General features: G+C 35.0%; 1 protein-coding gene across 1 annotated transcript in view; it reads right to left on the reverse strand.

Annotated features, from left to right (window-relative positions):
* Positions 1-14,099, reverse strand: part of Rsf1 (remodeling and spacing factor 1) — a 133,543-nt gene that overhangs the window by 47,145 nt on the left and 72,299 nt on the right. Inside the window, exons 4-5 of the mRNA XM_004869669.4 lie at positions 11,133-11,338; positions 4,118-4,272 (exon numbers count right to left, since the gene is read on the reverse strand). Coding sequence (XP_004869726.1) covers positions 4,118-4,272; positions 11,133-11,338 — 361 coding nt within the window. The remainder of the gene's footprint in view (positions 1-4,117; positions 4,273-11,132; positions 11,339-14,099) is intronic.

Consider the following 14,099-nt stretch of genomic DNA (forward strand, 5'->3'; position numbering starts at 1 on the left):
CCGGCCCACTTGGTAAATTTTTGATGCCAGTTGCTGCCATCTTTTTAAATATTTTTTGCCCAAGTTTACCGGTTAATATATTTCACCTTGGTTATTATACAAAAAAATTTTTTTTAAATCATCTTAAGGTTCAATACAAAGCATGGCAATTTTATTAACGATTATGTAGAATCTAGTTTACTTGTAAGAGTGGGTATATTATTCTCTCCACATTCTATTTTTTTTCTGAAAATATTCAAACACACTTAATTTTAAAATTCATATTTTGCCTTACCACTCTAACTACATTAGATATTCCTTAAGATTGTTTCCACTTTTCAAACTATTCTTCCCACCTATCACTCTCCCCAACTCCATCTGTGGAGCAATGTTTGTTTACATTTGAGAGTAATAAATGATAAACCAGAATCACATTTCTTTGCTTTTACCATGGAACACACCACAGTAACTACACTTCAGAGGATGGGGTAAGAAATAAATCTTTAGGCTCTGAACAAAAGTATTTCTGCAAAATTCATATAAGTACAACCACCAAAAGTAGACAGGGAGCTGAGTATAAAGGTATGTATACCTGTAATCCCAGCAACTGAGGTGGCTGAGATAGGAAGATCTCAAAGTGAAGTCCAACCTGGGCAACTTACCGAGATCTTGTTTCTAGAAAGTAAAAAAGGACTGACAGTATGGTTGAATAGTATAATGCTTGCCTAACACGTGAGTGATCCTAGGTTCAATTCCTAGAATGGAAGGAATCCTCTTGTCTCAGCCTTCCACATGCTGGGATTATACATATGTACCACCAGCTAAATATTTGTTGAACAAATGAGTAAGAAACATTTTGTTGTTAGAAGAAGAGAAACAAAAGCACTATTTATTTTGCTTTTCTGGTACTGGGGATCAAATTCAGAGCCTCTTCCATGCTAAACCAGTGTTATACCCTGAATTTCACACTACACCTCTAACTTGAGAAAAACTCTATTTGGAAGAGGACAGAAAACAGAAAGACTAAATGACCTGCACCTCTTCCACTGTCTCCTCAAAGTGCTATCCTCTGTCTAGCAGCATAAGCATCACATAGGTCCCTGTTAAATCAGCAGCCTACTCAAGATCTATTCCATTCACCTTCTATATTTTGAAAAAAAGATTCAAAGGTCAAAGCCAGGCACAGTATTACATGCCTGTAATCCTAGCACTTGGGAGGCTGAGGAAGGAGAATCTTTAGTTTAAGGTCAGCAAGTTCAAAATCAGCCTTGATAACAGCAAAACCTTGTCTCAAAAACCAAAAAATGAGAAAACATTTCCAAGTGAACAACATGCATGTTAAAGTTTGAGAAGTACTACTGTAAATCTATTTAAAGAACATAAGCTTTAGAAGGGTCAAGATTCAAATCTAAGATCTGACAATATTATATTCATGAAGTGGGCCAAATGTATAAATCTCTCAATTTCCTCAGTTTTAAAATTGAAATGGTAATAGAAGTTACTTCAAAAAGTTGCTATGAGGATTAAATGGAAATCCAAATGTAGCATTTGGTAGACTGCAAAGAAAATAGGATGTATCCAGTGTTAGCTGTTTTTATCATTGAAATCCGCTCTATTATGAGGGCTTACAGAGTAATTGTGGAATTACACATTAAGAAAAACTTTACTAAGGAAATAATTTGTTTGCTTTTCTCTCTACTTTACATAATGAGTCTCCCATTAAGATTAGTGTCAAATATAAGGTCTCCTAACAGGAATAATTGTCTCTTAAATTTCTATTATCCTGACCTTTGTTTCCAATGAATATTTTTTAATTGTGTATAAAAATAAGCAAATATGTAAATAAGCAAATAACCAAATAACCAACCTGAATAACCAAATCAAAATATAGTATCAACTTTAAACAAGAAACTAATGCTTAGAGAATGCTACTAAAACAGTAAAATTTAAAAAAGAAACCAGTAAAATTAATAGAGGGTTCAGACTACTTTAAAATTACTATACTTTACTGAAGCACTCTATTTAATTTTAACATATAGAAAAGAAATTTTCAAATCAGAAATATAGCTTGTCAGGCGTGGTGGTAGACGCCTGTAATCCCAGCACTCGGGAAGCTGAGGCAGGAGAATTGCTGTGAGTTTGAGGCCAGCCTGGGCTACACAGGGAGTTCAGGGCCAACCTGAACTACAAAGGGAGACCCTGCCTCAAAAAACAAAAACAAAAACAAAACAAAAAAAGAAATATAGCTTACAAATAAAACTACCACAAATATCTGAAATTATAAAAACAATGGAAAAAGGTAGTGAAGAATGAGAGTTTTAGATAAAAGTAATGCTTAAAATGTACCAACATTAAGTCTAACATGGAAAGGTTTAATTATCTGTTTTCAAGCAATGATCCCTGTATAGGAGATATGAATAGTTCATTCATCATCAAATAAAGAAAGAGAAAAACTTTTTCTGTTCCAAACAGTAAAGGCAAATTAAATGCTTCTAGTGGAATAAAACATGACAGGGAAAGCAAATTCCTTCCCTTGTCACTAAAAGTTTGTTATCAATGACAAATATTAGCCTCTCTTTCCTAGAGAGGTTAAACTTGGTTCCTTTTGGAAAGAAGGTTTTATCTGCCTATTTAAGCAAATCAGAAAATTCAACCAGCAATGTTTTAATAATTACAATTAACATAAACTTAAGAGTCTGCAAAGTAAAAAAAAGAATCTAACTAAAAAATGGACAGGGCAGGCATGGTGTCAAATGGATGCAACCCCAGCTACTGGGGATGCTAAAGCCTGAGGATCACCTGAGCCAAGTTCAAGAAAAGGCCTCAACAATACAATGAGACCCTGTCTGCAAAACAAATAAAGATGGACATGGACTCAGTAAACATTTTTCTGAAGAAAATATACAAGGGGCAATCAGCATTTTAAAATAGGATCAACATCTTTTGTCATTAAGGACTAATTTATAATGAGATACCACACTTTACACCCATTAGGATGACTATTATTAAAAAACAATTAACAAGAGCTAGTAAGGATATGAAGAAATTTGACTCCTTGTATACTGTTGGTAGGAATGCAAAATGATGCAGTTGCTATGGAATACAGTATGGCAGTTCCTCAAAACTTACTATACACAGTATTATCAATGGGCTGGGGATTTAGCTCAGTGGTTCCACCACCTGCCTCACAAGCGCAAGGTCCCGAGTTTGATCCCTGGTACCAAACAACAACAACAACAACAACAACAACAACAACATAGTATTATCAAATGTTCAAGTAATTCCACTTCTGAGTATGTACCTAAAAGAGAGCAGGGATTCCAAAAGATACTTTTGCACTTGTATTCACAGCAGGATCACTTATGATAGCCAAAAGCTGGAAGCAACTCAAGTGTCCACTGATGGATGAAATGATAAACAAAATATGCACTATACATACAGTGGAATATTACTCATCCTTAAATAGGAAGAAACCTGGATACATGCTATAAAATGGGTGAAGTTGAAGATGTGATGCTAAGTGAAATAAGTCAGTCATTAAAGAATAAATATTGAAATTCCCAGGGTGGGGATTTAGCTCAGTGGTTTCGCTGCTTGCTGCGCAAACGCAAGGACCCAAGTTTGATCCGCGGCACCAAAAAAAAAAAAAAAAAAAAAATTTGAAATTCCCAGTATTCAAATTTATAGAGACAGAAAGTAAATGCCAGGGGTTAGGGTAAGGAGAAAACAGGGAGTTAATGTTTAACAGATACAGAGTTTCATTTGAGGAAGATACAAAAAGTTCCAGAGATAAATGGTAGTGATGGTGGTAAGCATAGTGTGGATGTACTTAACTATATAGCTAAAAATCGTTAAAATGGTCAATTTTGTTTTGTGTATTTTTCAACAAAAAATTTCACTATCTTAGCATTCTTAAATTAGTAAAAGATATTACATGATAATTTGAACTTATTTGAATTAGATTTCTTAAATGTTTTATGTAAAAAAGAACAAATGTAATGTTGCCTCTTTGTCTTTGAATAAAAAAACTTTATGGAAGGTTCTCAACTTTTCAATCAAAATTCAAAATCATGTAGATGGTGAAGAGAGTAGAAGAAGAGATTACAAAACAAAGCAAAATAAAACACACAAAAAAAACCTTGTTTAGGTGTTTCTTCCTCTTTTTTAGTCTCCTCATCCTCTAAGGTAGGACTTTCCCGAGAAGAGTTGTCCTGTTGGCTACAGTTTTTCAATAGTACAGGATCAATTTGTGCTTTCAGGAGCGCAAGAGTCTCAGCCAACTCGTTTCGATTTCTAAACAAGGGAAAAAACAAGACAACATAAAAATCTTTCTCCTATTCTGAAGAATTTTCTGATTAATAATGTCTTTTGGAAATTAAAAATTTAAAAAAACATTAAAAACATCCAAATTAATAATTAACCCTGAATTCTAAAATTAAGAAAGCACACACATTAAAACATACTATTCACGAAAGAGAACAGATTAGAACTCATTGCAATGGTAATATAGATTTCTTTGCTGAAAATGAAAGGAACAATGCTAAATAAAATTCAAAATTTGATCACTTTTTAAAGTATTATGTAATCTGTAAGAAGATAAAATCAATATATAACTTGATTGAAGTATTTTTAACAAAATAATCCAAGGGTTGGGTATTTAGCTCAGTGGTTCGGCAGCCTGCCTCGCAAGTGCAAGGTGCCAAGTTCGATCCCCGGTACCAAAAAGAAACAAAAACCAAAAAACAAAACAATCCAAGTTCTTGATTCATTTGGAAATAATTTTTCTATCTTCAGAAATGACAGCATTTAATAATAATATAAAGTAATTATAATAATAAATGATTACAACAAAAAGTCAATTCTAATAATACAGCTTAAAAATAGTAAGAATTTAGTTGCTGATTTTCTTTTTCCAATTATAGTTTATAATTACAACATGGTAATTATGATTCAATAATAACATGATTCAATAATAACAGAAAAGGGCCAGGGATTTTGCTCAGTGTGCTGCTGTTTGCCTCATAAATGCAAGATTCCTGGTACCAGAAAAAACAAAACAAAACTGTAGAAGTACAATCTTAACAGAAAATAGCTAAGATTTTAATCTATAAATTCTTTAGTTTTATTAGAAAAACTGAAGATGTAGTAGGAATGATTTAAATACTCACTTGAATATTTTTCCTTCTCAGAAAGAGTATGAAATGGTGACATTAAAAAGCAATTCCTAGAGTAAGAGCTGGAAAAACTTATCTCTACATCTACCAATAAATTAATCTACAACATGACTTCTTTCCCTCATCTGTGTTCCTAAAGAACTATGTATGCATTTATCACATTAATGTGATTAATGTTAGAATGAAATTGTTGGTTTTCTTTCCTGTCATGTCATATATGTCCATATCCTATTCCTTTCCAGTTCCATGCTAGCTAGCTTGCATCGCTTCAGCACAGAGACTCTTTGATTAAGTAGGCTCTAAAACATTGTTTAATGAAGGAATGAAATCACTGTTCCTAAATTAAATGGTTATGTGCCCAAGGACAAGTGATATAATGTTGAGTACCTCACACATGAAATGCTTGCAATGAGAAATGTTTCAGATTTCTAGTACTTTCAGATTTGGGGGGGAATGTTTACATATACATAATGAGAAATTCTGGGAATGAGACCCAAGTAAAAACACAAGTAAATTCATTTATGAATATAAATTCAGTTATGTTTCATATATACCTTGTATACAAAGCCCGAAGTATCTCAGCCACCCATTGAGATATCTGTGATTGTTGGTATTACCATTTTGTATATCTTAGTTTATATGCTACCAGTAAACAATCATTTTTTCGTACTTATTCATATATAAGTACTTAAAAGTAAAAAATATAACATATCATTAACAGTGAAAAAATTATTATGTTCAGAATGCCTGTGCCAGTAGTTACATAGCAACAGCAAACAACAGCAGGCTTTCAATCTCCACCTACAGTGCTTGTTTTGATTAAGAGCTTAGTAACCATTGTTTTTTTTCAAGCATCAGAAGCAGGTGAATGGCCAAGAAGTGAGTAGTCTAGAAATGAGGAGACACTCGGCTTGGATGGCCTGTTAATGTTTCCTACAATCATCTACTTCATGAACAGTTCCGTCTTAGAAGTCTCTTTGATTTTATAAACTGACATGATTTCTCGTTTTGCTACACATACTACATACAGTAAACACAATATATGTTTACATGAGGTCATCTATAGGTACCTTTTATGCAATGTTAGTAATAACTTCATTGTCACTATTTTCAAGAGTGCTCTAATTCAGAAATAATTTGGTTATTACATCATCAATCAATAAATGAACTAGATTCTCATTACTGATATAAATTTTTTTGATATCTATTTCTTCCAACTTACTATCATGCTCTGAAGGTATGTTTTTTGGACATGTAAGGAGGTAAGTACAAGGCATGGTTGGGCATGCCTGTAATCCTAGTGCTCTGGAGCCCAGCCTGGGTACCTTAGAGACAAAGACTCTGTTACATACATACATACATACAGGGTTGGGGACACAGCTCAGTGGAAGACCCTGGATTCAAATCCCCAGTGCAGGGAGGGTGTAAGACATCATTTTTTCTCACTTGACATGTAGAGTCCTTTAAAGTCACCGCTTTGTTCATTATCATCACTAAACACAGTCTAAGACAGAGGTTGTACCAGGCAGGCACAACTGTGTCTTTAGGCACTGTGTTTCAAACATTCACAACAGCATGTAAAGAACTGGTCAGGTTATCATAACTTTCCACAGTAGGCCACACTGTTTCCCAGATTCAGCATGTACTTTTATTTTTGGTTTTACTCTTTTTCTTTTTACCCAGCCCAAGCCTGCTCTGCAGAGCCAGTTTCTCCCTCACTCTTCACTTTTACTTTTTCAAATAAACATTGTTACTTTTCTTTTTTTACAAAAAAAAAAAATCAAAGTATAGATTTTTTGCAAACTTTTCACATCCACAACTGTTTACTGTTCGAGCATGCTGGTCAAGAAAGTGCTATTTTTCTGTTTATTATTGAATGGTTAAACTGCAGGGCAAAAGCACAAAGAATCTGTGAGAAATGAATGGCTAAAAAACAAGAAGTTTAAATTAGTGAAGCATGTTGTGTTTGGCAGCTCTCATTTCTCTTTTTCCAAGAAAAATGTCTAGCCTTAGATAATTCCTTGCCCAAATTGCTTTTCTTCTCTTTTTCCTCTTACACTGATATTCCAAATGAAAGCCTGACAGTTCTCAGCCTCAGTGCTACTCCTGGCAGTTTCCCTAACTCTGGGTGCTCTCAGATGAATAGCCCCTCTGGGCTTCTTGGTAACTGAACTAAGTCTCATCTCCAAATAATCTTTCACTGTCTACACCACCATGGTCACTCACCACGACACTGATCTGCAGATATCTGTCACATGACTGGCCACATCTGAGGGAAACCAGGAGGCATAAACATTTTTTAAAAGAACTTCAGCTGGAGTACAGGCAGCATAGTTTTTGAGGAATAACAAAATCTTGCAATCATCATCCCTTCCAGTTTCCCTATAATGAGAATGGGCTTCTGGTCAAAGGTGTGTCTGTGGATCAGAAAGGATGTCCCTGGTGATCCATGCATTTTGTTAGCATAACAATAGACTGATAAGAAATTTATTCATATAAAACAGGTGAACACAAGCTTTTGCCAGCAACAGAAGTTTATATTTCCAGGTGTCGGCACACTGTGCAACCAAGCACAGTTACTTTATCCTTAGCATCCTTCACTCCCACTGGGCTGTCTCACCAGCTGTGGTCAGTGTCTTTCCGGGGCAATAAAGGCAACAGTGATATTTTACCAGAACAGTACTTCAGACTTCTTCTGGTGTCAGATTTTTATTAGTGATGACCTTGGCAAATTCATCAATGAATTCTCTGCTACTCCTTGATCAGCAGATGTTTTAATCACCACAAATGCTTAAAAGTATGTCATGCTGTTTCTTAGATTTATGCAAGAATACTGCTGAATTTGCTTCATCTTTCAGTTCCTCATGAGAATTTTGTTTCATGATCAGCATACCATTAAGTGCCACGTATTCATTGTGATGCTGACAGATCCACTTTCAATACATGACTAAGATCTTCATTTTTAGCTGTATACAGTGTTTTTCAATTTTTCATTAACTTCGGTATATAACTTTCAGTAAAATCTTCAACAGTTAATCCTTTTGTTTCTTCAGGTCATTTATGGTTATCATTTTAACACCATGCTCTTTTGGAACATGTTTTACTCTTACACCACTCTACAATTTCACTACCAATTTGATTTTCTGCATAAATCAGAAGGATTTTCTGATATTTTCAGTTCTTTAAACCACAAAGCAGAGAGAATTTTTTTAAAAAGTAACATATGCAGGTTCTGAGCTCATGTGGAACATCATGGGGGACCTTCCAATGGTACATCTGCCATACAGCACATACCACTTTTTTATTCTCTAGTGGCCAGACCTGTGTGGGGGGAATCTGAGGGTGTAGGGAAAAAAAAAATCACAGTTGAAGGGGGATGGGTCTTTTTTCCTTGGGGATGTTGAATAAACTGTGTCTTACTCCTATGTTTTAACTGAAACACATCAAACAAGGTCAAGTGTGGAATTTTCCACTTGTGGCATCATGTTAATTCTCAAGTTTCAGGTTCTGGAGTATTTTCATGTTCAAAATTTTGAATTAGGTATGTTCAAAGTGAATCCTCACTAGGCCTCAGCTTCATCATCTATAAAAGTCTGGATTCTCTGAGGATTATTAAATGGGTCTCCCAAAGAAAATAAAAAAAATTAGCAGTGATGAATCTTTCACACATTAAAATGCCAACAAACTGTTGTTCAAGTGGATTAGCATACATATTTATGCATGATACAAGCATATACAATGAAATGCTCTAAAATTCTAATTATCTACTAGGAGAACAAGATCAGTTATCTTCTTTGCAAAGAGGGGTAAATTAAAATCCAAACATTTGAAAAGAATTTATTTTTAACCAGGCCAGGTGGTGCATACCTGGTAATCCTAGCACTTGAAAGGCTGGGGCAGGAGAATTTTTGCCGTTGAGTTTGAGGCCAGGCTGAACTACATATAATGGACCTGACCGATGCTTAAAAGCCAGATAGAGGTCCCAGAGCTATACTATTCACTGCCATACTCCTACTGCTTAGCACAATGTCTATTATAAAAGTTGATATGCACGATAAATTTATACATTTAATGAAATAAATATTAATGTGTCCATTAAGTGCTTAAAAATTGGATCTATAAGTGGAAATCAGAGTCAATAAACTCAATGGTTTCTGAATGGAACTGAATATTTCTACATTATTTGGGGAAAGTTCCCTGATACAGTTGCAGATAAAAATAACATATTCATAGATGTTCCAAATGATGAAAAATAACCTGGTACCACTTTACTAAAGAAATCTGTGGTTGTTAATGTGAGAAAACTGTGTTCAGGTATTTTGTATAAGCATAAGTTTATTTTATGTTTATCATAAACAGATATTTACACATAGAAAGAGGTTTGTTTGTTTTTAAAAGCAGAAGCATAAAAATTAAACCTGGGAAAAAAGTTAAGGGTGAAAAAGGTGAAAGGAACATCAATGAAATTCTGACCTTCCTGCTGATAAACATTTCTTCAATGAAGAAACTAAGTTTCAACCTTTGAGGTTAGAAATGTGAGAAAATGTAATAGTTCAAGAGATGGGAAGAAAAGAACAAAATTTTACTAAGTGTGTACTATGGTCCCAGCATATTTGATATATGTCTTACAATATTTTGAGAATATATTATCCTCATTTTAGTGTACAGGAAAATAAGTCTAAAGGGAAACGAAGTTAACATTAATATGCCTATATATAGTAAAAGTAGATGATCCCAGATTCAAGCATAATTGTTAATTTAAAAATCTCCCACCATGCATTAGAGTATGATCTACTTAAAACAGTGAACCTTACAAAATGTATTAAGCATGACTGGTCAACAGTAATCATGATTATTTTTCTCATATTTTTTATCTACAAATTAGGAGACAACACTTTTAAACAACTATGCAAGGTTGATGTGGGCAATGGAAGACAGTGATAAAATTGTAACATGAACACAACCCCATTAAGTGTTGACATTAATAAGGAAAGACTGAGTAAATTTTACTTCAGAAGTACATTGTTTACCTCCAGTAAGGAAATTAACTACAAAGAATATCATGTAGTTACACTTGCTTATAAAACAATCCCCAATGAATTTATTCAATAAACATTTGTTCTCAGAAAATAAAACTTGAGCATTTATGACCTAAACAAATATTGTTAATTATTAAATAATCACTAAATAAAATGCAAAAAAATTTAAGCATTAATGTCAAAGGAGCTTTACATAAGTCAGCAGTAAGATATCCATGAGTTCTCACTACTTTGTAGAACTGATATTTTCAAAATTAATATGCATTGTGGGTATTCGTAGAACATTTTAAAAATAATAAAGTTGCAAAGATAGAAAAATTAAAGACACAAATATTTTGAATAAAGATCCCAGTATCACTACTAAAAAATTTTAAAAGTTGCATCTCAAGGCCGTGCATTAAATGTTTCTCTTCAAATATGCTTGTCAACACAAATTTAAAAATTAAAACATTTTTAAATGAATTACAATGAAAAACACAATGTTTGTTAGAACCCAATAATTCATACATATCAAGCATAGATGTACTGTATCGAGATGAATCGGCCAAATTAAGTTAGAAATAAATAAGGAGGGCTGGGGATTTAGCACAGTGGTTTCGCTGCCTGCTGCCCTGAGTTCGATCCCCGATACCAAAAAAAAAAAAAAAGAAAGAAAGAAATAAGGAATGCCTAATAGAACACAGCTAAATAAAAACCAAACAATATTGTTTTTGTCTAAAAATGTGTTCTTCTCTATGTACAAGGTTTATGTCCTAATATGTACTAAACTTCTAAATACTAAAATTTATTTGATGAATTTGTTGGGTACTAGGCTAGGCCCAGCCAACTCACCAACTCCACAATAAAGGACCATGCTTGCCTCACAGATCACATTCTACTAGAGAAGAGATCAAAGTAGGGAAAATATAAATAAATGTCAAGAGATTGCAATAAAAGATACCTGACAATGCATTTCCATGAAGAGCCATCTTGATCATCTTGCTCTTCTATGTACATTCTGACATTGTGATCTTGATCCAACTGGTACCAATACATGAGGCCATCCTTGTCTCGCCCAATTGGCTGAAGACGCATAGTGTCGGCATCTTCCTCATTAATAATATTCTTGAATTTAAGATTGTCATCAAATTGACACTCGCAGAGATACTGAAAAATAATTATAAAATACGTCATAAGTACTTCTCTATTATAATAAATATGATACAGCCACAAAGTTGATTCAGGGACAAAGCAGGTAGAATACACACAGCTTATCCATTTTTCACCATCTTTTTCCCCTGATGTAAAATCTTTTAAAAATAATCAATGAGCCAGATATGGTGGCCCACATCTGTAATACTAGCACTTGAGAGGCTGAGGGAGGAGGATTGCTGTGAGTTTAAGGCCAGCTTAGTCTACATACTGGGTTCAAAGGCCATCTTGAATTATACAGCAAGACCCTGCCTCAAAAAAAAACAAAAACCTACTCAAAAAGATAGTTTTAAGTTAACATTTTAATAAATTTTATACCAATGATTAGGTTTAACACAACTAATGACACACAAATCAAATTTCATTTCTAAATCAGTAAGTCTACTTGCACTAAAAACTCTCAAATTGTCTCATGCTATAAAATTTTATTTAAAAAATTTAATTAGGGGGCCGGGAATTTAGCTCAGTGGTTTTGCCGCCTTCTGCGCATGCACAAGGACCCGAGTTTGATCCCTGGTACCAAAAAAAAAAAATTTAATTAGGCAAATAAAAAGTACATTTATGGTGTACATTATGTTTTAATATACACAAACCATACATGCAGGATGGTTAAATCAAATTAATAAACTTATCTATTACCTTACATACATTTTTATGGTGAGAACATTTAAAATCTACTCTATTAACAGTTTTCAAATATGTAATACATTTTTGGGGGGAGTACCAGGGATTGAACTTGGGACCTTGTGCTTTTGAGGCAGGCAGTGGAACCATTGGGCTAAATCCCTGGCCCTGTAATATATTAACAACAGTTACTACCTTGTACACTAGAACCCCTGAATTAATTTATCTTCTCTAAGTGAATCTTTAAAGTCTAATATCTCTCCAGTCAGCTCGTTATCCCTTCAACCAGTGGTAACCACCATTCTACTTTCTGTTGCTAAGAGTTTCCACATGTGAGAATATGGGGTATTTCCATGTCTGGCTTATTTCACTTAACATAATGTCCTCCAGGTTCATACACATTGTCACAAATGACAGGATTTCCTTCTTTTTAAAGCCAACTAGTATTCCACATATTCCATATTTTCTCTTTCCATTCATCAAGAAGTAAGATTCCACACTGTGATTAAAGCTGTTGTGAACATGACAATAGGAATGCAGGTATGTTTGACAATCCAATTTCTTTTTGCTGCATGTGTATCCAGTACTAGCACTGTCAAACCATTTGGTAGTTCTACTTTTAATTTTTGAGGAAACTCAACACTGTTTTCCATAATCACTCTACTAATTAACATTTTCACCAACACTGCATAAAGGACCTTTTTTCTTCACATCTTCACCAACACTTATCTCTGTCTTTTGGATAATAGCCATCCTATCAGGCTTGAGGTGACATTTCACTACGGGTTTTTTGAGACAGGATCTCGCTATGTAGTCCAGGCTGGCCTCGAATTCACGGCAATCCTGCGTCAGCCTCCGGAGTGCTGGGACTCCAGTCATGTGCCACCTCTCCCAGCTTTATTGTTGTAATTTGCATTTTTAATGATTAGTGAGGTTGAATATTTTAGTTACTTTTTTTGGTCTTCTTTTAAGAAAATATCGGCATACAGTTTGGAATAGGGTGCCAAGGTGACCATCCAATCCTGTGTAACTCAGGCTGAACCTGGCCTCCAACCACTAGAGCCAGGTCTGTGTTCACCAGCAAGCTCCAGACTCACAGTGAGACTTTCTCCAGCCTGCTCTCCAACCATGGCTGTCTCCTATTGCTGTCCTTTCTCATTCACTCTGGGAACATGACAGTGTGGAAAGTGGCTTGGAGCCAAGGGGCTGCTTTGGGACCCAGGTTAGAACAATGAGCCCTTCCATACAATGTCGTCCCTGCAGCTTTCAGTTTGCGATTATGGATTATGGCAGTGGGCACTGTACACAGGTCACTCACCAAATGTTGACTGTAGCAGGCCTCACTCTGAGCAGTACAGTAAGCTACTTTTTCCCTGCAGGTTCCAAGCGCCGCTGATTCTCTCAGACCAGTGTAGTTCTCCAGTTCTCAGTGAGCAGAAAGTTTTTAGTTTCACTTTACAGGTGTACCTCGATTTTGTTTGCAAACAATTCGGTTCACAAACAAAAGCGTTTTGCAAAATTTTGTTTGTGAACTCTGCATAGGATGACAAACGTGACCACAGCCATCTTTCCTACACAAACACAAATGTGGTCATCTTTACCAAAACTGTGGAACAAATTAAGTTCGTGAGGCAAGGTACCACTGTATCTCCCTACTGGCGGCTGGCCAGTCACTCTCAGTGGTGCGATCTACAGGTGGTCTCCTCTCTCTTCAGCAATGTGTTCTATTTCTTCTGTATCATTTAACCCTATTTACTTTTCCTTTGTCAGGTACCTCCTGGTTCCCAAATAACCCCTTTTCACTTTGATTCTTCTCCAAGCTACTGTTTTCCAAATAGACACTTTGTCCTGGAGAAGATGTGTTGCTGGCACTCATAGCTCTGTTATTTTTTTTTTTCCTCTGTCAAATGCTTTTTCTGCATGTATTCATGTGGTCATATGCTTTTTGTACTTAACTCTTTAATGTGGCCTATCACATTTACTGATTTGCATATGTTGAATGATACTTACATCCCCAGTTCCCAGAATAAATTCCATTTGATCATGGTGAAGGATCCTTTTAATACACTGTTGAAGTCAGTATGCTACTATT

Source organism: Heterocephalus glaber, unplaced genomic scaffold, assembly GCF_053883595.1.
Source record: "Heterocephalus glaber isolate CG9 unplaced genomic scaffold, H.glaber_assembly_v1.0 deba00001428, whole genome shotgun sequence".
NCBI classification, from domain to species: Eukaryota; Metazoa; Chordata; class Mammalia; order Rodentia; family Bathyergidae; genus Heterocephalus; species Heterocephalus glaber.